At 46.6% G+C, this 27,093-nt stretch overlaps 1 protein-coding gene across 3 annotated transcripts in view; it reads left to right on the top strand.

The window, feature by feature from the left end:
• The first annotated feature begins 3,781 nt into the window (after positions 1 to 3,781).
• The window catches only part of CCDC3 (coiled-coil domain containing 3), a 72,279-nt gene continuing 48,967 nt past the window's right edge, over positions 3,782 to 27,093 (top strand). Inside the window, exons 1-2 of one of the 3 annotated variants that reach the window (XM_059725787.1) lie at positions 3,782 to 4,265; positions 6,691 to 6,865. In XM_059725787.1, coding sequence (XP_059581770.1) covers positions 3,889 to 4,265; positions 6,691 to 6,865 — 552 coding nt within the window. In that variant the 5' untranslated portion in view covers positions 3,782 to 3,888. Of the gene's footprint in view, positions 4,266 to 5,180; positions 5,461 to 6,690; positions 6,866 to 27,093 lie in introns of those variants that run through there. The other 2 variants (XM_006270625.4, XM_059725788.1) reach the window with 2 other exon arrangements.

The raw sequence follows: 27,093 nt of genomic DNA, 5'->3' as shown, positions 1-27,093 counted from the left end.
ATTGTATACACAAGAATTCAAAGGTCAAAAGTGTAGCACAATTCCAGCATAGTGCGAGAGTACCAGACCTAGAGTTTACAATCACCATAAACAACAAGATACAGATGGACAGAAGACCACCAGGAAACAACAGGACAATGTTGTTCTGCATGACAGGCAGCTTATCATCAGCCCAACCACCATCACTTGTTTTTTGAATGCTCACCTGCAGAGGAGATGTATTTATCAATAAAGCTTTAAGTTCAACCAACTTTTCATGATACTTAACTTCTAACAGTAGTTTTACAAAAGTGCCCTGGGCTTATTTCTGGCTGCTATCATTTTCAGTAGGATCAGGTTTGGGTCCTATAAGATCTGTAGATACAGGATGGTGTATATTGGACATTGTTGATCTAATAAAATACAATTGCTGTTATAACTGTACAAAGTGGTCTTTACTGCCTCTAGCCTCAGGAGACACTTATAAGAGGTGAGAAAACCAAATGTCTCTGGTTTGCTATATCCTGTTAGTGGAATGGGAGCCTCAGAGGCCTTCTCCAGAGTCTAGATATCAATCAAAAGGTGCCTCAAGTCACTCCGAGATTGCAGTGTGGCAGAAGGAAATAGTGGGAAGAGGCAGATACACTTGTACCTGGCTACTTTTTCCTTCTCACTATGTGTTTTTTTTAAATAGTGTTTAGATCCAGAGGCATAAGTGAAAGGGTTTGCACCCTAGTAAACCTCACTGGAGAGCAGGGGGAGGCAAGGTGCTACTGAGTGTTGGAGAGGAGGGGGTGCTGAGAATAGTGCATGTGTGTGTTGGGGGTGAGTTTTACCTGCTCTGGGGGTTCAAACAAGAACCCAGCTGCTACTGTCAGTGCATGATCTGCTGCAGCACCAGTGTAGGTCCATGCACCCTGCTGCTAGTGCAGCATCAACTGTGTGGGAAAGCTGCTGCTGCTGGGCTGCAGACTCCCGAGAGGGGCATTATTCTAGCAGCCCCACTATATTGGCACCCAAGGCCCAGGTTAGTGCACTGCTCCCCCCAACCCTCCCTCCCTGTGTTACATAATGGTATAGATGATATATGGATAGGAGCTTTAAAAGAAAAAGATGTCCAAACAAAATGTTAGGAAGCAATGAGGAGAATTAGAAGGTGAAGGAAAGTCAGCAAGGATAAGCTTTGTCTGGTCAGGAAAAATAGACTGACAGGTCAGGCAAGGGTTCTTCCCCCTGTCCTCTTTTTCTCCTAATTTCCTGCAGTGTTGAACTGGGGAAAAGGGAACGAGGTTGGGAATCTTCCATGGTTCCCCACCCCTCTTGCTATGTAGGAGAAAGTACCAGGGAATTATAGTGCTCTCACAATCTGCTTCCCTTCTTCTTCCCTCATTTCTCAGTTCACCCTCTCAGCCCCTTTCTTTTCACTACATACCCTTATTCCTCCTCTTTCCTCTTCTCATTCACATCTCATCCATTCCTGCCTTGCTGGATTACAGGGTCCCTCCCTCTCCAGTGTGGCCACCTCATAAGGCCATTATTCAGCCACACCCAGCAAGCCCTATCCCACTGCAGTGGAGACTGCACAAACCCACCGCTCCTGCTCCAGAGCACGTGCAATGGAAGGCTCTGCTCCTACAACCACCCCGCATTGAATTCCAGAGGATTCAACAGGGCTGGATCCAGGGGCAGGGCTGTGGCCTAGAGAGCATACACACATTTCTCTTCACCGGGGTAGACGAGGAAGCCCCTTTCCTACCCCAGACGTGCAGAGCCCAGTCACGGAGAGGTTTGAGGGCCCTGTTGTATGTGCTAGTTGGGCACCAGAGGGTTTTACCTAGAGAGGTGGTGGAATCTCCATCCTTGGAGATTTTTAAGGCTGGACTTGACAAAGCCCTGGCTAGAATGGTTTAGTTGGGGCTGGTCCTGCTTTGAGCAGGGGGTTGCTTCGATGACCTCCTGAGGTCCCTTCCAACCCTCATTTTCTATGACTTTATGATCCGCTGCGCTCCTGGAGGCTGCTCGCCCCTGCCTGCTCTGCCCACACTGAGCCCAGGAATAGGGTTGCCAACTCTGAATCTATTCCAGGTTTCTGGAACGCCAACGTGCTTGTGACACACAATGTCAATGTACCCACATGCTTGCATATATCAATTACAGGTTATGGTGCATCAGGAAGGCAAATGCACATGACTATTACATTTTAAAAACCCACTGGACTAGTGTATAAATCAGATTCAACATTTAATATTTATTTTCATGAATGCCCTATCATTTATCTCCCAGGTGACTCTCAGCAGTCTTCTGGAGATTTATATCTAATTCCTGGAGACTCCAGAGCAATCCTGGAGGGTTGGCAACCCTACCCAGGAATGAAGCGGTGGGTCTGGCATGGGGGAGGCCCTCAGCTGTGTTGCACGGACTTGGGCTGGCGTGTGCTGAGGGCAGTGGTGGCCTTAGGGTTGTTGGGGTCCCTTAAAGCAAGTGAGTCATTGGGATCCCCTTAGAGGTTTAATTTTGATGACCTATAAGCAAGTTGGACATTTTTTGCAAAATTGTGGGGCCCCCTAGAGCAAGAGTCATTGTGGGGCCCTTCATGGCTTAATTTTGATGACCTACAAGCAAGTTGGACACTTTCCATTTCAATTTCACTTCGCGCTATCCATGAAACTCATTCATACATTGAAGAAAGAACAAAGTTTTTAATAACTTCACCCCCAAAAAATATTGTTGCAAAATTGTGGGGCCCCTAATGCAAGCGAGTCATTGGGGTCCACTTAGAGGTTTAATTTTGATGACCTCCTAGCAAGTTGGACACTTTCCATTTCAATTTCACTTCGCGCCATCCATGAAACTCGTTCATACATTGAAGAAAGAACAAAGTTTTTAATAACATCACCCTCAAAAAATTGTTGCATAATTGTGGGGCTCCCTAAAGCAAATGAGCCATTGGGGGCCCCTTTGAGGCTTAATTTTGATGACCTCCAAGCAAGTTGGACACTTCTGATTTCAATTTCACTTTGCCCCATCCATGAAACTTGTTCATATGCTGAAGAAAGAACAAAATTTTTAATAACTTCACTCAAAAAAAATATTGTTGCATAATTGTGGGCCCCCCTAAAGCAAGCAAGTCATTGAGGGCTCCTTAGAGGCTTAATTTTGATGACCTATAAGCAAGTCGGCCATTTGTCACAAAATTGTGGGGCCCCCTAATGCAAGCGAGTCATTGGGGTCCACTTAGAGGCTTAATTTTGATGACCTCTAAGCAAGTTGTACACTTTCCATGCCAATGTCACTTCGCCCCATCCATGAAACTTGTTCAGATGTTGAAGAAAGAACAAAGTTTTTAATAACTTTACCCCCAAAAAATATTGTTGCAAAATGATGGGGCCCCCTAGAGCAAGAGAGTCATTCAGGTCCTCTTAGAGGCTTAATTTTGATGACCTCCAAGCAAGTTGGACACTTCCCATGTCAATGTCACTTCACCCCATCCATGCAACTTGTACAGATGTTGAAGAAAGAACACAATTTTTAATAACTTCACCCCAAAAAATATTGTTGCATAATTGTGGGGCCCCCTAAAGCAAGCGAGTCGTTGGGATCCCCTTTGTGGCTTAGTTTTGATGACCCACAAGCAAGTTGGACACTCCTGGTTTCCATGTCACTTCGCCCCATCCATGAAGCCCTCCCGCCCGCCCGTACGCCGGCCCCGGCGCAGACCCCCGGGGCTGGGCGGGGCGGGGCGGGGCGGGGCGGCGCTGCGGGCAGGTGCCCGCGGGCAGCGGCGGGAGGCAGAGCCGGGTTCCCCGCCCTCGCGGCCCGCGTGCGCTTGCGCCGCCGCCCCGGAGCCCCCGCGCGCCCGGGCTGAGCGCGCTCCGCAGTCGGCAGCTCCGTGCGTGCCCCGCGCCCAGCATGCCTCCGCCTCCGCCCGCACCGCTGCGGCTGGTGCTGGTGCTGGTGCTGCTGAGCCTCGGGCCGTGCCTGGGCTGCCAGCTGCCCTCGGACTGGAGGCCGCTGAGCGAGAGCTGCCGCGCGGAGCTGGCCGAGATCATCGTGTACGCCAAGGTGCTGGCGCTGCACCCGGAGCTGTACAGCGCCTACAACTACCTGCCGTGGCACGGCCAGGACGGGCTCTTCTACTCGGCCGAGATCGAGATGCTGTGCGACCAGGCATGGGGCAGCATGCTGGAGGTGCCCGCCGGCTCCCGCCTCAACCTCACGGGCTTGGGCTACTTCTCCTGCCACTCGCACACCGTCATGCAGGGCTACTCCTACTTCTTCTTCCTCCGGTGAGTCCCCGCAGGGCAGCGCTGCCCCGGAGGAAGGGCTGCATGCGGTGCTCTTTCCCCTGGGCGAGGGCACTTCCCCTTGCTTTGGGCAGGGGAGGTGCAGGTCGGAAGTCGGGCTGGAAGGCACCTCCGGAGAGGATAGACACTTTCTCTATGAAGTGGGAGACTTCCAAGTGCCATGATTGCGCACAAGTGATTGGTTGTGCCTCCTGTCGTCTTGGTTGTCTGGGTCCGGATTCACGCAGGGGTGGCATTTGAAAGGGGAGCTCCTTCGGGTGTGGGTTCCCAGGGAAAGGTGATGCTGGCGCTTTCTCAGAGGGGGCTACAAAGAGAAATGAACATGATGAGCTACTTGGAAATCTGTATCAAGTTTTAGGTGAGGTGCAGGGGGGTATCAAGTTTTATGCAAGAGGCAAGGATTTCTGAGGGCAGTATCTTTTATTGGATCAACGATGTAACTGGGGTAAAGTTAGACAAGCTTTTGAGTGTAAGACTTTCTTCCTCAGGTCTTGCGTTCAAGAGCTTGTCTAACTTTATCCCAGCTACACTGTTGGTCCAGTAAAAGTTAGACCGGCTTTTGAGCATGAGACCTGAGGAAGCAAGTCTTACACTCAAAAACTTGTCTAACTTTATCCCAGCTATGCTGTTGGTCCCATAAACGTTAGACCAGCTTTTGAATGTGAGACCTGAGGAAGAACGTCTCGTATTTGAAACCTTGTCTAACATTTATTGGACCAACAATGTAGCTGGGACAAAGTTAGACAAACTTTCAAATGTGAGACGTTCTTCTTCAGGTCTCATGTGCAAAAACATGTCTAACTTTATCCTAGCTACATCATTGGTCCAATAAAAGAGAGCACCCTAAGAAATCTTTGCCTTTCGCATAATTTCTGGACCGTCACAGCTACAACATCACTTTGACACTACTGTAAAGCTTTACGCTTGCAAGAAGGGAAACATGCATCATACCGCTCATCGCTGAAGAGGATTGCTGTAACTAGTTGTTGGCTGGACCTGAATTTGGTTTAATGTTTGATAATGGCCTCTTTCTGTACATGTAATCATCTGGGATAGCTGTTCTAATGTGAAGTGGTGTACAGAGAGCCAGCTGAAGGGTGAGGATGATAAATGCATCATGAAGATCATGTCATGATAAACGCAGAGTCTGTGAAGCTGTCCTTCAGTGTGTTTTCTGGTAGGTTAAGTTTACAACTGAGCATGCTGCTGTTTTTCTTCTGACTTGGGATAGGGTATGTAACTTTTTTTCAATCATTCTTGCTAGCAATCCAGTTATCTTTTTAAAGCCAAGCCATGGTGAAAGCGAATTTTCCTATATCCGTTTTAAGAGTCTGGATATAAAATAGAGAGAAGAAAAATAAAAAGAAATCAAAAGAAAACTAAAAACCTCCCCAGATGGCATCTGTTTCCATCTTATTGATACTTTGAGTTCATCAATGTGTGGCAGGAACTTCTTAAAACAGCCTTGCACACTTGCAGACCATGATCATGTCTTTCATTGTAAAAGATGAAGCAGTTGAAACAACATTTTGACATTCCTGTGCAAGGGACTTGTGCTGAGTTGCTGTTCAGTAACTACGGTGTGCAGCTCATTCCCCATTTATTTTTTTCTATGCAGTGTCGGTTCTGGTCAGTTTAACCAACTGGATCGATGCCAGTCTGTTCTCTCAAAAGTTTGGCATGTTGTTTTAGCAGTGATCCCCAAATATTTATGCAACAGATTTCTCTTGTATCTGCCAAATCTGTATTTTAGGCTCCTTGAAAGAATGAGGATAATCAACCACAATATGGGAATAAAGCCATCAGGATGACCTTTCAATCAAACAATATTTGTCAGATGTACCCAGTGACTCTCAGGAACACTCAGGATATACTGTACTTAGGCATGGGGCAGAGAAGTGTAATAATATGTGCTTTGCTGGTGTCTGATACCTCACTGATGGCAATATTTGTAAACCCTGAGTTTACATTTGCTATTTCTTGACTCATCTAAATTGTGCTTATGCTCTGGGGTATCTGGAAGCATGGCAAGAAATTTAGAGTATAGTATACTAAATTGGGAACAGTGCCCAAAATATAAGGTCATCCCAAATTATACCTCTGGTACTGCAGTGAGCTCTGGGATCCTCCAGCTGGAGGGACCTTTTGAGGTCTGTATGAGTGCAAGGATCTATTTGTATGGTATTCAGTGCAGGATTGGACCCTCCAGGACAGAGCCTCACTGATGTAAATGCTGGCACGAAAGCTGATGTCATGGAGCAATGCCAACTTAAATGAGCTAAGGAATCTCCTATCACCCATTGTAATCCATTTAGGCAGCACCCTGTCCCGCAAAGGGCATGAATTGTGACCTGTATGGGAAATAAAACATCATTACATTAGCCGTCCTGTCTGATTTTTGTTTCAGAATGGATGAGAATTATAACCTCCTTCCCCACGGAGTAAATTTCCAGGAAGCAATATTTCCAGACACACAGGAGAACAGAAGGATGTTTTCCAGCCTCTTCCAGTTTTCCAACTGCTCTCAGGCACAGCATGTCCTCACCCTCTCCAGTGATTGGGAGATTCAAGAGGACAACAGGGTAAGGCTTTCCTCTGCGATCCTATCTTAGTACTAAATGAGCAGGGAAAAATCATTCACGATCGCAAGTTTGTGGAACGCGCAGGAGTTGCAGTTGATATCTTTTTTTCCTAGACGGTCATGTCATATACAATAATTTAGTCCCTCTTTTTGCCAGAGTCAGACTCCATACTTTGGCTTTATGTGAAATGTGGAGGGGAAAAGACCTTAAATTTTGTAGTGTTTGATTCCAAGTCTTCTGTATAGTCAAGCTGCTGACCTCACCCTTGCTTGCCCTGAATGCTCCTATCTTACCTGGGTCTCTCTGGGCTCTAGGTGAGTACATTTGCAACAAGCAAAGTCTCCAAATACATGTACCGCTGATGCATACCTTTATGGTGGGTTTCAGCTTTTATGAGAGGAAAGGGTGTGATAAATTCCAGCTTTTATTCCGTAGCAATTTTGGTGAGGGGGACTCATTAAATATTTGCTTATTTATAGAATGAAACCATTGAAATATTTTATTTTCATATCAGTGGTGGTTTTTCTATGAAGTGAGTGGTTTCCCCAAGGAGCTGAGCGAATTCCAAGTGCCTTTCCGACTTAGAAATGACTGAACATATGTTATCAGTTGTACTGTCTGTCATATGGATTCAGACAAGGTCAACAAAACATCAGTATTTACATGCAATAGTACTGTCTACAACCAACTCCAGTGGTTTCGTTGGGAAAGCAATGGTAGGAACTTAATAGCTAACTGAAGACCATCTATTGCTGGCTAACAGCCAGAATGCAAAGGGTTAGCTGCTGGTTTTCCATCTGGCCAGTGGTACAATGTAGTGGGAACGTTGCTCGGGTAAGAGAGCAGCCACCACATGGTGGAATTTTTACAGTGGTTTTTTTGCTAATTTTCAGATTTGTATTTGTGGTGGGCAGGAGCAGTCAGGGGTTGTGGGATCTCTCTTCCTTTCAAACCATTAGGATGGCTTATCTTAAAAATAGACACCATAGGTATGGAAGTGATTCAGCTGGTCCCTGTAGTAAAGGCACAAGAATCAGTGTGTGCTGAGCCCACCTCTAACTCAGGTGCAGCTTCTGTAAAATACTGTAACATTTTTTACAGAAACTGTTTAAAAAAAAAAAAAAAAAAAGCTCTGCTTTGAGGCTTGCTGTGCATGAGTATAAATCCTCCTTCTCCCCAAGGGGAGCCTGTCTACTTGCTCCATATTCAGGGGTTGAACTTGAACAGATGGAACCAGACTCCAGTCTGAACTTCCTCGACTCTGAGACCTTTGCATCCCAGGTATCGATGGGGGCCCAGTGGGACTGAATTCCCAAGCTTTGGAAGCCAGCTGTGAGTTTTGGAGGAGGGAAGGAGCTGGGGAGGAGATTTTATCTGAGCCCTCTTCCTACAGAGACAAAGCAGAGGAGGATTCTTCAGTCCTTGAAAGCCACTTCTTACCACCTGGGAGCTCTCTGCTGGCATACGGCTGTCAGAGGAGGGTCCTGTCCTAGCCATCCTAATGCTACCTTGTGGCAAGGAAAGGACGTGTTGCGATACAGGTGGGGCAACAAAGAGCAGGGGGTAGGGCACAGCAGCGCTCTGCTAGCTCATTGCACAGGAGTCATCTTAAGAGGACCCAAGGCCAGGCAGACCCAAGCAAAAAAAGCAGCCACCCTCTAGCTGCCACTGTGGTTGGATACAGTGGAGGGTCAGACCCCTCCTCCTTCTTTCCCCCCACAGTTTTCCAGATGCCCTAGCAGGATTTATTTCGCCATATCACACACAATCAACTTGTCTTTGATGAGGTAGTGCCCACCGATGCCAGCAGTGAACCTGGACTATTAAACTGAACGGAAGTCACGAGGCAAAATCCCTGGAGGGCAGCTCTGGGAAACAGAGAGACAAATGCATCAGAAGTGAGTTTCAGCTGTTTTGCTCTTTGCCCCTTTGCAGCTGTGAGCAGCTTAGTATGGAGTTATGACTGCTTGTTATACAAGTCCGGGCTGAGCTTTTCTTTTTTTAAATAATTCAGCTTACAGAAACATCAAGTACATAAATTATGTCTTTCTGACAGATGCTGGGTCTCCCTTCCACCTCCCTCTGTTATAGGAAAGCCAAAGTTTCCTCTACCTCTGGGGGAAAATCCCGTTCAGATTGATTTTGCTTTCATTCCTCTTCGGTCTTATAATAGCTTTCTTCTTCCAGCTGGGTGCCACCCTCCTCCTGCCTTCTCCCCTCAAGCGTTTTCCAGTCTTGTGAAAGGCACCCCAGCCAGGTTGGGGCTGGAGGGGTATAGAGAGGTGAAGGATTCATTCCTACCTCTGTGTGATAGGGCTGAGACCCTCCTTTTTCATAATGTCATTTCCTTCCTGTGAAAGTGTCTGACCCATTTTGCACAGCTCCGTTTAAAAGTTCATCATCTTTCTTGCTGCTTCCCCCTCCCGACAAGCTCAGGAGATGCCCGTGTTGCTTCTTTGCTTCCACACACACTTGCCTCAGTTATTCTCATCCCATTGGTATCTGAGTTCAATTTCCATCCGTTGGTTCCTTTCAAACCGAGAGCTGTTTTGTGTATGGTTACTATCAATGGAAATGACTTTTAGGTTTAATGAAGAGTTCTTCCAGCTTTGAAAGAAAAAGCTTTTCAGTGGACTTTGCGTGGCAACTCGATGGGACCATTCCTGTGACAGTATCAGGCCTTAGGTTTCCTTATCGGGAGATGCAGAGTTATTCTGCAGGCTCATCCTGTCAGTCAGCGTAGATGGGTCTTGCTAGGTGATTTGGATGGGTATAAACAATTAAATGCAACATCAGCTTCTCTGGGAAGAAAGATATAGCAAATCAGGTCTTTAAGAAGTCACTGGAATAACCAGCATAGAAGGAGGCTCAAACCATGCTGTGTTCAGATGTTAATAGGGCTTTGTTACTAAGATCTCTGACTGCAGAATGCAAGGGTAGGTCAGACAGGGGGTGAGTTTAAACAAAAACCAGTGCAACTGTGATGGGTTTGGAGTGGAGTGAGTCTGACTCATTCCTTCACGTGGCCTCCTGAAATCCTCTGTTCACTTGCAACCCTCTGTCTTTGGACATGTCACAGGGGTGGACATTGTGAGGCAGTCTTTCAAAGCTGGAAATGCACATACAATTACACTGCATAGCTTATGTGTGTTTTTACATGATTTGCAGTGCATCTTTGGTGTTTGCTAGTTAAGGTAAGTGGTCACAGTTGTGCCTGCATGGTTCTGTTCATATGTCTTTGGAAGATCTGACCTTTCTGATTGCCAGTTAAAGCGGGGTGTCAACATATGGCCTCGGGGCTAGATCTGGCCTGCAGGCCTGCTCTATCTGACTTGCTGGGCTACTAGCAGGCTGTAGCAGTTGGGGATTTGACTACCACAGTCACACGGTGGTGTAGGCACAATCCTTGCTCTCCCTTCTCCTACATTGTCCTCAGGAGAAGGGAGAGCAAGGGTTGTGCCTATACCACCCCATTTGCCCTGCAGCCACTTGACCCTCCATGACTGCCGTGCCAAGCGGCTGTTTGTCTTGCAGGTGCTTGCCCTACTGCCACTGGCTCCACTGCTGCCACAGCCACTATTGACACTAATCCTGTTAGCCCGACTGCAGCCACCATCAGCCCCTTCAGTCCTGCAGCAGCTGCTCTGTGTCTCAGTTGAGATCTGGACCACAACGAGTCCTGCGATTCAGATCTGGCCCAGGGCATGGGGTGAATTTGACACACCTGATTTAAAGAAATCTCACTCTTAATACCCTGAGGGACATCTCCTGGGCGCAATTCAGTTGGATCCTTGTGTGAGAATCTGAGTCCTATCATGTATCGTTGCTGTTGATCATCCACACTTCCACTGAAGGTGGGGGGGATGGATTTGGACAGGAGTCTACATTACTACTTGGCACAGAAAACCATCTGATCCATATATATACTCTGTTAAAGTTTATTGAGGAAGTGTGAATAGCTGTCTTTCCTCTTCCCAGCAGTGTAAAATGCAGTACATTTACTCCTCTACATTAAGATAAATCACTTGGTGAAAGTAACTGAATTAGCTTGGCAATTATCCCATCACTGTTTATTAGTGTTATGGGCATCAATGCCAGACTTGTACTATAGGCCAGAGCTGGGACTCAGCTGAGAGTTAATGACCCCTTTCTCATGACTGTTTAGAGGGAGGGGGCGAGCAGAAGGAGGCAAACTATAAGCAAGAAACCTCTGGAACAAAGACATAGCAAAGTGGAAGAAGCAAGCAAGAAGGAGCCTGCCTTGTGGTTAGGGCACTGCTCTGGGAAAGGGGTGTCCTTGTCCTCCATTCTTGCTCCCACTTCCCAGCTCAGGTTACATGCTTTACATCTGGGTACAACAGAAATAAATGTACAAGAAGGGACTGCAACCAGGGCTCCTTCCCAGAGGAGTGCCTTCTGCGCTGGGCTACAGAATCAGGGTCCTGCTTCCTTCTCCCTGTGGCCCCATGGTTCTTGCAGTTCTGTCTTCCCACTGGCCCAGGTTCAACAGGAGAGACTGAGTACGCCCTCACCCCCTCTAGTCTGTAGGCTGGGGGTTAGGGCATTCCCCTGGGAAGTGAGAAACCTGGGTTAAAATGTCCTCAGTGACAGGCAGCCTAGAATCCAGGCTTCAGGCAACTGCGGTAAGCACAAGACTACTGGGCGGGTGACACCTTTTTGGTTGGTGGTCAATTCAGTGCTGTTGATGTGAGACAGGCAGGAGTTGGATGACAATGTGACAGAAGTGCCTAGCTGGACAATTTGAGTCTGGTTCTCTGCATTCTCCTTGGTTTTTAATTAAGCCCATATTTTCAGCATTTTGCTCTAATGTGTTACACTGAAGATCCATGGTAGTTTGAGCTTGCTGAAATTTTTTTTCCAACTATTTAACCTGGTCTAATAAAAGATATCAGATTCACCCAAAGAACCTTGTTTGCCTATGTCCTTAGACCAACATGGCTACAACCTACACCCCTGGGATCTTTTTTGTAGCATTTTCCAAGTTTTTCTAGTCTCTTCCCAAAAAGCATTCCCTCTTAGTGATGTTTGCAGATCTGCAAGGCACCAGCTTGCTGCTGTACTTTGCCTGCTGTCATTCCAATTTCCTCTGAGCTGTTTACAATGAATTTTGTTCCCGCAAGAGCTTTTGGCCAGTGCTTAGGTTATGAGACTGGATTGGTAACAAATTGCTATATTCTCTCCATTCGGCTAGGGGATCAAAGGGCCCAATCTCTCATTCAGCTGTAGTTACCTCAAGCTCAGGTTTGTCATAATTCCAGAACCAGCGAGGTGGAAATAAAGCACAGAGAAAAGCTACTGTTTTCCTTTGAGTTACAATGGTAAGAAATAAGTGTTTGAACCAGTCTTTTCCCTCTCTTCCCAGGAGGACTATGATATTTGCCTACTAAAAGGCATCTCGGAGTCGCAATAGTTTCTTTTTATTTTAATGAGACTCTCATGTGTGTAATAGTATGCACTAAAAAGCCATCAAAATCTCATTATGGTTCTTAAAATCTCTATTTTTTTTTTTACCCTGTTTTCCTGTGTCCCTCTGAGGAATGAGCCCTATCTGTATCAAGTAGAAGGTAAAATCTGGCAACCTAATAGGAACATACCAAATAGCCCTCGTATTGCTGCCAGGACATTCATCTGCTCAATTTTGGCTCTGGAAACTACCTCCAAGAACAATCTGTTTAACTCAACTGCCCAAAGCTCCTTTAAACTTGCTCACAAAACCTTGTATATCAGCCAGTTGTGTGTGCTTCTCCCAGGGCTTGGTGGCCGAGTGGCTAATGCATCCTGTTATATCTCCAGTTTTTGCCAATTGCTGCCCTCCCTTGTGGCTCTGAGTGGGTCTAGAGACATTTGTGGGTGCATAAATACCACTGTTCCACCACACAAGCTCAAATGTCCATATGCATGGCCCAAGTAATGCTCTGTTTTGCATAGATATGTTGACTTGAATTGGAGTGGTTTGTGGAAATTGGGATCTAGAATTTGCTCTCAGGACTTTCACTGTAGTGGTGCATGGAGTGACACCGAGTTGGGTGTCAGGAGATCTGGGGTGAAATCCCGAACCAGTAAGGTTGTTGCCAGTAAGTCCCAAATGGCTTTGATTTTTCTTCCGAGCCTCTGCCTTCATGTGATTCACCTTTACGCTCTTTAGTTTCCCCCTCTGCAGAAGGGGGATAATAAATTTTGCCTCTCCCGCAAAGGGATGCGAGATGCTTGGATAACAAAACACTGCACGTGTGTTAAATGAAGGTCTTTCTGTTTAGCTGTTATTACTCTGCTGAGGTTCGACTCCTTGAGTCACTACGAGGGAGGTCTGGATAGCTCAGCTTTTCAGCCTTTCTTTAATTTTCTCCATGAGCCTGCTAAACAAAGCCTGCTGACATATGATGCTTTCTTTACAAGCCAGCTTTTCCCCATTTTAAACACTGGAGATCAGAGAAACGAGCAAACACATATCATAAAAGGACTGACATAGAGATGTTAAACTTGTCCTGAACAAGCTGTTAAAACACTTGGGGCCTGATATAAAGCCTACTGAAAATAATAGTATTTTTTCTAAAACTTCGGTGGGTTTTAGATCAAATTCTAGAAAAGGTGGAATTGTCCTCAGTGACCTTCAAGGATCTCTTTGGATAATAAATTAACTCTTACTCTATGTGATTAAAAGAAAGGCAGTTAGTGTATAAATTAGTGTATAAACACCTATGTTCATTTTTTTTCTGGTTCCATCTCTCTAGTGACACCCCAGGGTGCTATAGAGGTACCTGATTATGTTACCACAATGTCCTCCTAGACAGTAGATCACCATAACAGGGGTCAGATGGAAGGAGTTATTTTAGGCTTTCCATTTAAAAATAGTAAATGTTGATGTACTAATCAGGAATTTACAATCATGTTATACAATGAGAAAGTACAACATGCATGCATCTCTCAGTGCCATTGAGTCAAATCCATCCTTGGATTCATCCATCTGGGATTTATACCACCGTTGGATTTGAATGCTTGTTTCTGTGTGTCTAGCTGTCTCTCTTCAGACTCCGTGGGAGAGTATGGCAGCTCACCTTGAAATGGGGCAGCTCCTCTGCTCCCAACTGTGAGACCTAAAAGCATAATTTTTTAATAAAATGAAACAATTAATAGGAGCACTGCACAATGCATGCTACTGAGAACCTGGCTCTGGCCCATTGCTGCCAATGAGTAGGTGGCTACAGAATTTTATTTTGTACTGCTCATTAAACAGTATCAGCTGTATCACTAATGAAGCCAAACTTGAAAGCCTCTCTCACAATGTTGGGTAAATAACCGTTTAGAAGCTGGCTCTCTTTTACAGAGATGGAGGCCCCAGGCTCTGAGATCAGAGTTTCCTTCTCTCCAACCTAGTTGGAGGTCTTTTTATCTCCTAAAACCAGGATTTTGGATTCATGTCCAGTCTAAGTGAAGGCCTGGGTATTTCCCCCTTACCTTTTCTCTTCCCCTTTGGTTAAATCCTTCAACATGCATCTGATCTGGAGTTAAATATTGCATCCGTCAGCTTTGTAGCACTGAGGGTTGTCTTTTGGAGAGTTTATTATAACTCCAAGCTGGTAACTTCTCTTCCCTACAAGGATGAGAGCTTGAAAGAGATGGAAGGAGTTGACTGGGCATGGACAGTCATCGTGCTTTTAGCTGTGGAAGCCAGTCTGTCAAGAAGGTAGTCATTTGACAGGCTCTGTGATAAAGTTTACGGGATGGGGACAGGGCTAACCGAGGGCATGTTTCTGTGAACACTAGTCTGTGAACGCGAAGTCCACTCTCCAGTGTTTCTGCCTTGACATCGCAGGTTCTGGGGTTGACCATGTTATGGCCAAGCCTGTGCATGAGTTTAGACCTGGGTCTTCCACATGCCTGGGGAATGCTCTGTCAGGTATAAACCCAGTCTTTGTAAAATGGAAAGGTCAGTCTTATGGCAGTCAGTCTTGAAGGCTTTTTAATAGTGCACATGCTGAGAACTCATCCCATTTCATAAATATGAAACCATATGCAAGTTCCTGGGTCTGCTTAGTTAACGAACCCAAGTGCAGTGCTGGGGCAGCAAGGTGCCTTCTTAGAGAAGCTGGGATTTTCTTGAGAAAAAGGAACCAGCATGAAACACCTATGGCCTTCATTTGTAGTGGGGATGAGGCATAGCTCTGTAACACTGATGGAGTGCGCAGCTGTTAAGCTAGCTATGCAGCTCCTGCCATTCAAGCAGGGCAGAGAGGCAGTAAATGCTTTGTAGCCATATCCCTTTGATTTGCCATGACGTGCACTGCAGCATGCTGCAGCTGTGGAGTCGGGTCTGTGTCTCTGTTCTTCTTGGACATGCACATTCCTCTCCATGCATCTGAGCCACAGCGCAAGTTTAAAAATACTGCACAGGAAGGAAGCAGCTTGTCTCTTTCCAGCTGAAGGTCTCGAATTGCTTTCAAAGTGTTAACGGTGTCTCGTAATAAATGCCCCTCTGAAATAGGTACACAATCACTTCCACTGTCAGTGAATGCCAGTTCCTCTTCAGTGGGACATGGCAGCTGCATACTGCCGGGCTGGGACTTTGATGGACAGCATCTTTGTCAGCTGAAACTGCAGGACAGTTAGGTAGGGAGGATGCAGGCTGGAATTTGAAAAGCAATGTAGGCTGATAGTATTATGGTCACACCTTTTCTTGCCAAAACCAGAAACTACCTCCTGCGAAAGAGCTCCCTTTCATCAGCAGCATTTCCCCCTAACACCTGCTAATGCTCTTAGCTTAGGGGGCTTAGGGAGGAAAAGGACACATGGGTACTGTGCAGAGATCATCTGATTTAGCTCTGACCTGCCTGATCCCTGCCCAGTCTGGGACTTGACTCTGGTTAAGGAAACTGGATGGTGCTGGAAATTCATGTCAGTTTTAAACAAATGTGTTACATTAATGTCCGTATGTGAAACAGCTGTCCTCATTATTGCCGGTATAAAGGCTGCTGGTTGGCTTTTTTAACACATCTTTTTTATTCTGTGCTCGTACAGCACCTAGCACAAAACAGCCTGTCGTGGTCCATGAAAGAGGACGCTAGTGGCAATGATGCCACTACAAAGGTGTAGCGAGCTCATTGAGTGCTTGGGACCAGGGCATTGCTGTGCTGAGCACTGTAGACCCAAGGGGGGGAAGGCTGCTGGTGCTAATATAAAAGCATCACCAAGCTGGGGGGAGTAGTAGATACACTGGAGGGTATGGTTAGGATTCAGAGTGACCTAGAGAAATTGGAGGATTGGGCCAAAAGAAATCTCATGAGGTTCAGCAAGGACAAGCGCAAAGTCCTGCACTTAGGACAGAACAATCCCATGCACCAGGACAGGCTGGGGGCCGACTGGCTAGGCAGCAGCTCTGCAGAAAAGGACCTGGGGGTCACAGTGAATAATAAGCTGAATATGAGCCAGCAGTGTGTCCTTGTTGCCAAGAAAGCTAATGGCATCCTGGGCTGCATTGGTAGGTGTGTTGTCAGCAGGTCAAGGGAACCAATTATTCCCTTCTACTCAGCACTGGTGAGGCCACATCTGGAGTATTGGTTCAGTTTTGGGCCCCCCCGCTACAAAAGGGATGTGGACAAACTGGAGAGAGTCCAGTGGAGAGTGACAAAATGGTGAGGGGGCCGGGGGACATGACTTCTGAGGAAAGACTGGGGGACCTGGGCTTATTTAGTCTAGAGAAGAGGAGACTGAATAGCAGCTTTCAACTACTTGCAGGGGGGTTGCAGAGACGATGGAGCTGGATTGTTCTCAGTGGCAGCAAATGACAGAAGGAGCAATGGTCTTAAATTGCAGCAAGGGAAGTTTAGGTTAGATATTAGGAAGAGTTTTCTCACTAGGAGGGTAGTAAAACACTGGAACAGGCTACCCAGAGAGGTGGTGGAAGCTCCATCCTTGGGGGTTTTCAAAACCCAGCTAGACAAAGCCCTGGCTGGGATGAACTAGCTGGGGATGGTCCTGCTGTGGGCATGGGGTTGGACTAGATGTGACCTCCTGAGGTTCCTGCCAACCCTCATTTTCTATGATTCTGTGATTGTCTCTGCTCTTGTGGCAGCACTGGGCTCTGTATGAGCTGACCCAGATGCCCCCTTTGCTTCCTCTCCCCTCCTCCCCGATGCAAATGTATTGGGTGCAGGGCAATACCTGCTCTGGGAAAGGCTCCCAGAGACAGGGGAAGGAAGTGTCATTCTTCTTGCTCCACTCACCTCCTGCCCCCCAGGTGCATTGCCTGGGGGCTCCTGGGGCTGGGCAGGGGCAGTGCAGGTCTGCCCCTGTGGCAAAGACCCATGGGGGGTTGGGTAATTCTGGCACCCCCTCGTAGTCAGTGCTCAGGGCTTGTGTCCTGCTTGTCCCTCCCTAGCTATGGTAATGACAAAGAATAATCGTGGCATTAATCCATCAGCGGGGGAGGATGTCTGTATTAGTCATAGATGATCCTCATGCTAGAAAAAATGAGTTACACTGGCAGCAGGAGGGGCCTTTAATGTGTGAGCAGATAATTAAATAGATCTAACATTCTGTGTTATAAGCAGGGATCCTGGTTTTCCATGATAAAAAAAAATTGCAAATTCTGTGATTAAAACAAAATTGCAAATTCTCCGAGGAAGACTCCAAAGTCCATGATTAAAATGAAAGGCCCCTCACTCCCCCCCACCATAGCCCCATCGGCCCTGCTAGCGCTCCTCACTCCCTGCAGATTTGGGTGACATCATGGGATGTCTCTTTGTGGGGGTGACACTGATTTCTGCCGCGATATTCCACAGACTGAGGTAATTGGTGTTCAGAGGGTCTCTTGGTATCCTATTAGAGGTTCATTTTCCTCGCATACGTGCTGTAGAAATACAACGCAGAAGGAGCATCAAAGGGCACAAAATCATCCTTCATTTGTGGGAGGACACATTCCTTTCAGCATTATAATTATAGCACCCATAGGCAGATCCAGGACTGTGTAACGGTGGGGGTGTGAGCAGCGACCTGTGTGCAGGGGTGGCTGCACCCCTGCTGCCGGCTCCAGCCCACACCCTGCTGGAGCAGGCAGACCAAGCTGTGGGAACAGAAGCTGGGGAGGTTTTTTTAAGTCCTCGAGTCAGGTAAGATGCATCCCCCACCCTTGCTCTTGGGATCCCCTGCTTTCCCCTTCATCCTCAGTGACACCTTCCCTCCCCTTCTTTATCCTCCCCTCCCATTTCCCCCATCTCTTGTCCTCTGCTGCTTCTGGCTGCCCCAGGGGTGAAGGGAGCTCCAGAGCTGCTCCTTCCTTGCTCCAACCAAGTTGTGCAAAGAGCTGGACTCAGCTGGGGACAAGAGCAGTGGCAGCAGCAGGGTTCCCCCTCCCTGAGCCTGACTCCAGGCTGGTGGGGAACACCTGGGGTAACTGGGCAGAGAGGGGGAACCTGCCCACTGCCGCTGCTTGTTGCTGGCCCAGGCTGAACCCAGCTCCCTGTGCAGCCTGGGCAGAGCCGCTCTGGAGCTCCCCTGGCCCCCAAAGCAGTCAGAGACAGCAGGGACAGTGGCAGTGGCAAGCACAGGAGGGGGGAATGGGAGGAGAGGGGATGTTCTGCTGAGCATGGAGAAGAACCAGAGAGGGATTATTACCTGATTCAGGGACTTAAAAGTGCTGTTGCCATGGTGTGGTCTGTCAGGGGGTGTGACTGTGCCACTGCATCCCTTCTGGATCCACCCCTGACAGTGCCCAGAAGTACTCTGGGCATTTTACTATGTAGAAAGAACTTCACCAGGTGGGATTTTCCTGCTTTGGGAGCACAATTCCCAGTGATTATGAAAATCCCAGCTTTTAAAAATCCCACCCCAGACCCCTGCATATAAAGAGGAGTCCATTACATTTAAAACAGGGGTATCCAACTCAAATGAGTTAGCGGGCCAGATCCAGACCACGGGGCTTCTTGCAGGTTGGACAGCCCACCTCTGGATCCAGCTTGCTGGGCTTCTCTCCATGGCTGCTGGTGCCTCTGTGTCTGCACCAGCTGGTAAGGAGTTAATGCTGTCACTGCAGCTGCCAGAGGCACGGTGTTGGTGAGGCCAGCACCTAGGGAGTAAAAACCACTGATTTTATTCATCAGCCATGACCAAAACCACTAGATTTTGCAAAGATGTTAACTCTCTGGGTGCTGGTTGTATTGATATTGCAGCTGTCAGCTGCATTGATGGGCAGCAATATTAACTTGTTGGCTGCAGACATCCATGGCAAAAAGCCTTGTGGGCTGAATGACCTACTTCTCCCGGCTAGATCCAGCCTGCAGACCATATGTTTGACGCTCCTGATTTAAAGTTTTCTGTTACAAGTGAGGTAGGTCACACATGGTAGGGAAGTGTTTGGGAGAAAAGAAAATGGTTGTAGTGATAAGGGATCAACTCACCTCAGACATGCACAGAGCTTGCCAACAGTTATTTTTTTAACTGAAAAAATAAGGTTGATCCACATCTCTTGGAAGAAGGAAACGCTTTCTTAAAGAGAAGCAAGTGGCTCAGTACAACACAACCGAGGGGCTGTGCCATGCACATGAGTGGCTGGAAAGAGGCTGATGGTTGCTGATAACTAATTAGTTAGGTGTGTATGTGGGTGAATGTGTGCATGTATGTGCACATATCTGCATATACATGTGCACTGTCTCCAAAGGGTTAAATAGGATCCCATTTCATTTAAACCAGAGATGAATAAAGACACTGATTGCTTTTAAGGCTGCTTTTAATTACTTGGAGACACACTTTAAGCAAGCGCTGCCAAGCACACTATATCATTCAGGGGGTTTCGGCATGATGATATCTGCTCTATCCCATCCCCACAGGAGGCCAGCAGGCTGTGAATTGCTACCACTACCACCATCCGTGTTTACAGAGTGACTTCTGGTTGCACAACCACAACGTGGAGGGAAGCTGCCAGTAGCAGTGGAGTCCCTGATTAGCAGTGGGCTCACGTCCCTATACTTAGAGATTGGGAAGTGCGGTGGTACTGATACCGATTCAAACACCCAATCATTCCCTCCAAAATGTTTCTAAGTCATCTTTGGAGCTGGCTCTGTGCAAGTCACAGCAGTGCTGCTGTGGCTCCCATCCAGAATGCATTTGGCACTGGTATATAGCAGTGTTTGGATCAGGGGTCCCTCAAGTGGATTAGGCAGCATCTCAGCTTTTTCCAGGCACACATCAGCTGCTCTCTGCCAAGGGGGTGAAATAAAAAATCTCTCTGAATTGGCAGGAAGGTGAAGGCAATAAGCTAAAAGGGACTAACTCCATGATGTTCCCTATACTGCCTTCCATGGTACAATTTAGAGATATCTGCTACCAGGAAGACATGTCTTTATTTGCCTCAGAGAGCCAGGGGCGAGAGGGGCCTCTGCTTCAAGAGATGGAAGTGGAATATAGTTTGTGGGGCCTCGCTTCAGAAAACTGCATTAGTTGTATCCTAACTGGTCAAACTGTTCCAAGGTAAGTTATCTACTGTGTCTGGCTAATGATGACCCATGCTCTGAATAGTTTTGCATGCTAACCCCTCCGCTGCCCCGGTGTCTTGGGGGTAGATTGTCTAGTTTCCACACCTTCCCTACCCCAAACAACACAAATGCTGCCTCTGCTGAAGTAGGCAGAGGGGTGCACACTGCCTTTCGAATGCGAAGCGGGGTGGAGAATTAGTCAAGAACTGGTTCTCAGCTGAGATCTCCGGCACTACCTGTACTTGGGCGATGTTGAGCCAAGAGCCTTTGTTTTAGGGTATGGATATGAGGTTATAGGTATATGTTCTTAAAAAAATCTGAAATGAAGCATTGTGCTCCTGGGGATTAGGGAGCAAACTGGACGGGTATCAGCAATGTTCCCAGTTCTCACCACAAGCAAGCTGCAGGATTTTAGCGGGAGGGCCAAAGCCACTCTTGCAATGACGGAAGAAGTGCCACACCTGCAAATTCCAGCCCAAATTTGGCTGCTCTTCCTCCAGAGGTAGAGAAAACAGCCAATGAGGAGTGCCACGGGAAGAGACAGAGCTCTCTTTTACGGCTCTCGGGAACCGAGTAGTTCTCACAGGGCAGAAGGGATAAAATGAAAGAGAAAGCAGCAGCAGCTCCACTCCTTTCTTCATCTCCTCTCCTGCAAGAAATGGGGCAGCTCCTCTGCTCCTTTCCTGCTTCTCTGTCTCCCTGCAATACTCAGCCTGGGAAGAGCCCCACTGGCTGTTATTACATGAAAGAGCAAGGGGACCCAGTGATAGCACCCCGCTCAGGCCTGGATGATGGAGAAGAAGAGCTCATGGTGTTGTAGGCATGAGGCTGAAGTAGGGGGAGAACAGATATGGGACAGGATTGAAGGGAAGCAGATGCATGGATGAAAGCTCCTACAGTAGAAGCCCCAGTTGCCTGTCAGCATCTGTTATGTTACCTTGCTTGTCTGAATAGCAAAGCGTTGGACCTAATGACCCACAGGTCCCATCCAGCCCTTTGTTACTACAAACTAGGGAGAACTGTTTAGACAAATCCTTTCTCTTTTTTCAGATGTGCACATGAACACACACACGTAGAGGTGCCAGGGGAAGTTAAAAAAAATCAAGGAGGACCAAAACACACAATCTAATTTTCTCTATGTATCAAAATTTCCCTTATGATTTTTGACCCAGTAGAGACTTTCTTGAGGTCTGTGTCATGATTTCTGAACCTTTGAGGGAAACAATACTATGTCAGTCATGCTGCTTAATATTCTGTTGGATGGTGCTCAGATGCTGCGGTGATGAATGCTGATGGGAACCTATGTAGAAGGGATATACTCCAGGGCTTCTGCCTATAGCTGGAATGGAAAACGGAGACAGAGCTGCAAAAACATAGATAGGGAGGAAAGGAAAGCGGATGAATGCCCAACACTTCATCTGCCCACAGTATTGACAGTGAGCCCCACGTCCTGCAACTCTCACGGACACTGCAGGAGTTTGGGGAAGGAAGAGTTCCAGTGTGAAGCTTGCATGTTACCGTTATGGCAGGGCCAGCTATTGGATGTTTTTTCAAGGAACTAGTTAGTCTATAAGGTGCCACCCTACCCTGCATTCGTGCCTAACTTCAGCCAACTATGGCTAACTACCTCTCTCTGCAAAATCTTTGTCACCAAGCTTGCTCCCGAAGGCCACCATACAATCTGTAACCCAAGTAAGTGTTCTTGTGTGAAGAACAACTGCATCCTATTTTTAAACAATAGGAAAGGATGATTTCTGTAGCACAACATGGACACTCCAAGGCCAGATCCTGTCCCATACAAACAATCAATAGCTATCAGTACAAGCCCTGTCCACTAACCAGAGGGAGACTGCAACCAATTGTTCGGTGGTTGGTTGCGCTCAACGTGAATCCCTATGAAACGACTATTTTCTTCCTGCTGTTTTTCTTTCTCCCTGTGTCCTGACCCACCTGTGAGATACAAACCCCCCCCAAAACACAATGCGTATTAAAAACAACCACTGCCATCACCCAGATGGCAGCTGGCAAACGGGACACCTGTAACGTCACCCGTAACCTGATCAGCTGTTGTGGCCGAAGGGAGAGGAGATCTTTCAACCTGAGACATATTTTATCCTCTTCTATGCATTCTGACATTTATTTTCACCAGTTGCGAGCCAGCTTGGCTCAAAGGCGGCAGCAGCAGCTTGGAGCCGTAATGGAAGCTACAGACGGAACCTTTTAAAGGCCTGGCCTCCCTTTGTGAGCGGACAGTTTTTCCAAATTCATCCTAAGTAATTTCCTTTCCCTATTGTGCTCTGTCAGAAGCAGTCACATAATTCCAGAGGCTTGGCTACTTCATCTGCCTCTGGAAATGCAGATCACAGTAAAAGGATGCAACAAATAATGAAAAATGACAAAATAGGGCAGCAAATTTCTGGGAAGTCCGAGTACAGTTTGTGTGTGTTTGTTACTGTCTGATAGTAGCTGGGTTCTCCTAGCCTTCCAGGTGCTTTTTGCATCTGATGTGATGACTTTTGCTGTTCCCTCCCATCCTTGTACTGTTTTTGTGTTTTTAGAGATTACTACCTACAATCTATAAAATGAATGAAAGAAGGGGGGGGGATTACCAACATCAGTTCAAGCCTTCAGGATTCATCTATAGCAAACAAATGGGAGACCATGCAGAGAAAATAAAAGGCTATGACTGAATCCCAAACTCAAACCGAACTCAATGTAACCGTTCTTTGAGATCTGGAAACATGCAGTTGATGTCTGCTTTTGGCATCTCTTCATTTCCTAGATCAGTCTGAAACCACCAGATTCAAAGAACTGCAAGAGGAACTGTTCCTGCTGTGTTTCTGGTCCAGAGGAAAAGTAGGGTATAAGAATAACTTAGCACTTCATGTAGCTTTAGCTTCAAAACACCTTACAAATATTACAGAATTTAAGAAAATTGTGGGTTTTGTTTGTGCTCCCTGTGGAGCTCTTCCAAATCAAGTTAGTTTGTTGGGCTTTAAGGGGGGGGAAGGTACATAAGATCTGAGCATAATCGTTTTCCTCACGATGTTTTTGATTATGTGTTTTTTGTGGAAAAGTTCAGCTAATGACCTAAGTGAGTAATATCTGGCAAAGAAGTTTAAAAATGAAAATTCAGGATGAAGGCACAGTTTGTACCAAGGTCGATTGGATATTCTTAGAAATCTACATATTACAAATCCAAAATCTTTCGTGTCAAACGGGGAAAGGAGCCCAATTTGATGTGGTTTGAAACACAAACATACTGTTATCTACTTAAAGCCCCCTCCTTATTCACAGAATAGACAAGTTGTTTCCTGCCCATCGGAAAGTGCTAAGATCTTTGGCCTGTATTTAGGGAGATGCGGAGTGAAACATTTCTATACTTTCTATATATGACACTGGTAAGAGCACAGCTGGAATCCAGTATGCAATCTTAATATCCAGCCTTTGAAAGCCTCAAGGTTGGGGGCAGGATGGTGAGAAGAGCTGAAAAGATTATTCAGGGTCCAGGAGGCATAGCTTACAATGAGAAACCTAAGGAGGGCAATCTTCTGGGCTTATTGAGAAGGTGTGTAGGCAACTTAAGCATTTTATCTGTGTGCCAGTGCTGGGAGAGGGCATCAGTTATCAGGGAACTTGTTAACGGGGTGCACAGAGACCTAACAGGAGCCAATGGCTGAAATTTTGAAGCATGCAAAAGGGAAATTAAGGACAATTCTTGTATATAGGCAGGGTAACCAAACCCTGGCAGAACTTAACGAGGGATCTGCTACATTCACCGTTATCCGAGAATCTTTAAACCAAGGTGCAAGGCCTTTCTGAAAGATTTATTTTTGTTCCTTACCTCAAAAGGAAAAATAACTCCCGTTACAGCTTTGGGGTGAAATGCTGTGACTTGCGTACACGTGAAGACAGAGTAGATTGTCATAGTGCTTCCTCCTGGCTTTAAAATCTGTGATCCTAAAAGGACTCTCACAAGTTGAGAGGGGATAGTTCAGTCTCCCATGTCCTATTCAATCCTTTGTCCTAAAGGTTGACGGGAATAATGACCTGTCCACTCAAGAGACATCAGTGCTGGGTGCATATATAAAGGCTCAGGACAGCCTTTAGCTGTATATGCTGTCTAATTGCCAGGCTTTGGTAGGCATAGAAAAGCTGCAAAGGGTGCAGCTTGTTCTTCATGTTGGTCCTGGGGTTGGCAGGGAGATGTCACAGACATGGTCCAAGGTGAACAGCATGCACACAGTACCTCCCTGAGCTGGATGCTGGATTTAAACAGACTTCTGAAAAGGAAATATCTCTAAAACCCACTGCCAGTCCCCTGAGCAACGCAGACAGCCACAGTTGCATTATACATGAACAGAAATGTTAGGGAAAGACTGTGAATTTGAAATAAATAATTTCTGAAGAAGACTTCAGGGAAGGTGTGTCACTAACATAAATGGATTGTGTTTCTGCCGTTTTACAAGTTTCTGGCCCCATCCTCAATGGGCATTTTGCCTGAGTGAGTACTGCATCATCCTTCCCTTAACGTTGTATTTGGTTCTGTCTTCTATTTTAAAAAAAAGATACATTTCAAAGCACAAGCAGATAAATGTGATTCTTGGTTTTGTTTCTAAAGATGCAAACTGGAGATTAAATATATTCAGAAAACAATATTTGTCCTTAAACTTTGCCTGTTTCAGTATAAATTGTTCAAAAATATGTTCTGCGCAAAACCCTCCTATATTTAAGCAAGCGCAAAAAGCTGGTGAAATACTGACATGAAAAGTCCTAATGCTTCCAAGTTAGTGGCATTCTGCAGCCACTGGAATGCATCCCACCCATTGCTCCGAAAACATTTTACAGATGTGAAGGATATGAAGGCGCAAGCTCCATCTGCCATATTGTCAAGATAGTTAAGGGATTAAAAACCCCAGACACATGGCATCCGTATGGCAATTGCAGGACTCTTTTGCATGCTTTAGAATCAACCTTAGCATTGGTTTTTGCTCCTTATCGCAAGAGTTGGAGAGGAAAAAAATCCTACAGTTGTTACCACAACCAAAGCAATGTTTGCCATGCCGCAGTAGTTACATTTATCTTGGTATTTACGGTATTTCCTATTTTTGAAACAGGAAATAGGAGAGGAAAGACAAACACTGCAACGTTTGGTTCCCTCCCTGCCTCTTTTTGAACGTTATATTAGGTAATGGCGCTTTAGTAATTTTCTCTAAAATTTTAAATTAAGGGCAGAAGTCTGCTCGCAGAGCCACACAAGATTTAAATCTGTAAATGAACCCTCATCCTACAGATACTTATGCACATACTTGGCTTTAATCATAATACAAAAAATGATTGCAGTTTTAGGGGCCAGTGTGAACATCATGTTTAACCATTTATATGCTGTGTATTATTGACATTCATAAAACATCAGTAGCTCGTTCTCTCCTCTGCAGATCTGGATGGAGGAGAGGGGGCCTTTTTTGTACCACAGCTGGGGTATCAGAGCGGGGAGGTTCAGGGAGGCAGAGCTCCTCTGTGTGCTGCAATACAAGATGAAGAATCAAGGGCCTGAAAGAAGGTTGTGTTATAGCTGGAGAGGCTATGTAAAGCCAGTAGGCTAGAGTAGGGGTCACCATGGAGCAACTCTGTGTGCCTTCAGATGGCTGCTCCTTTCTCAAACCAACTCACCCAGGAGCCCCCCATCATAATTTTATGATGGGACTTAAGCCCATGAATCCAGGAGACTCAGGGCCAAGGTTGGCTCTGGGTCATTGTCAGCTTAATCTCCTTTCAGAAGTGCCAGTTGTGACTGTCCCTGAAGCTGTGCACTCGGTTTGCCAGTCCATTTCATGTAGACACCAAGAGTTGCAAGGAGAAATCAGAATTACTACTTTGCAATTTTGCAGCATTTTCAGTTTCTCTCCCTGTGCAGTGATCTCGCAGTGGTGCATTAACACAGCCTTGAATATATGTCCCCTTTTTGTGTTTTACCACCTTGGCACATGATACTGTAGATCAGGAGTTTCAGATTCACTTTGTAGTGTGAGCTGTATCCAGACAGTGGGGCTCCTTGTGGGCCGGATGCAGCCTAGGGCATGAGGTGGCAGCGGTGATGGCTGCAGCTCCAGCTCCACCGCAGAGAACATGGTGGCAGAGGTGGTGGTGGCAGCAGTAGCTCCAGTTCTGACCAGGGTCATGCGGAGGTGGCTATAGCTCTGGCTCGAGTACAGGGCACGCAGCTACATGCCCCTTGCCATAGTCAGAGCTGCTGCGGCCATGTGTTGTGTGCCACGGTGGCAACTCTGGCTCCAGCAAGGGCATGCAGCTGGTGGCCGAAGAGATAGGGCTATGGCACTGAGGAAAGGTGAAGCGGTTGAAGGGCAACTGGGGCTGTTTCAGCCCTCATGCTGTTGACCTTCATGTCCAACAGGGCTTCGGGGGTCCCAGTGTCTTTGGCAGGTTGGGCCTCCCACCACGAGCCTTAAATTTGGGTGGGCTACAGGTAGCCCGGGGAGGGGGGTGCAGATAGAACAGCTGCATAGGCCAGATGTGGCTGGTGGGCCAGATGCTTGACACCCCTGCTTTATAGTATCGCAAGCTAAGTTTATTTTTAGTATGCTCCCATGTATATGCAGTTTCATTTGTATAGAGACAAGGTCCAAAGCGGAGATCTTCAGCACTATGAATACAGAAACCTTGCAATGTAAATAAATGAATTACTTCTGCTAGAGGTGATTATGTAGCAGGATTTGATCA

Source organism: Alligator mississippiensis, chromosome 4 (genome assembly GCF_030867095.1).
Source record: "Alligator mississippiensis isolate rAllMis1 chromosome 4, rAllMis1, whole genome shotgun sequence".
Lineage (NCBI taxonomy): Eukaryota > Metazoa > Chordata > Crocodylia > Alligatoridae > Alligator > Alligator mississippiensis.
The sequence above is the reverse complement of the archived record's forward strand: the minus strand, read 5'-3'. Positions and strand labels throughout refer to the sequence as shown.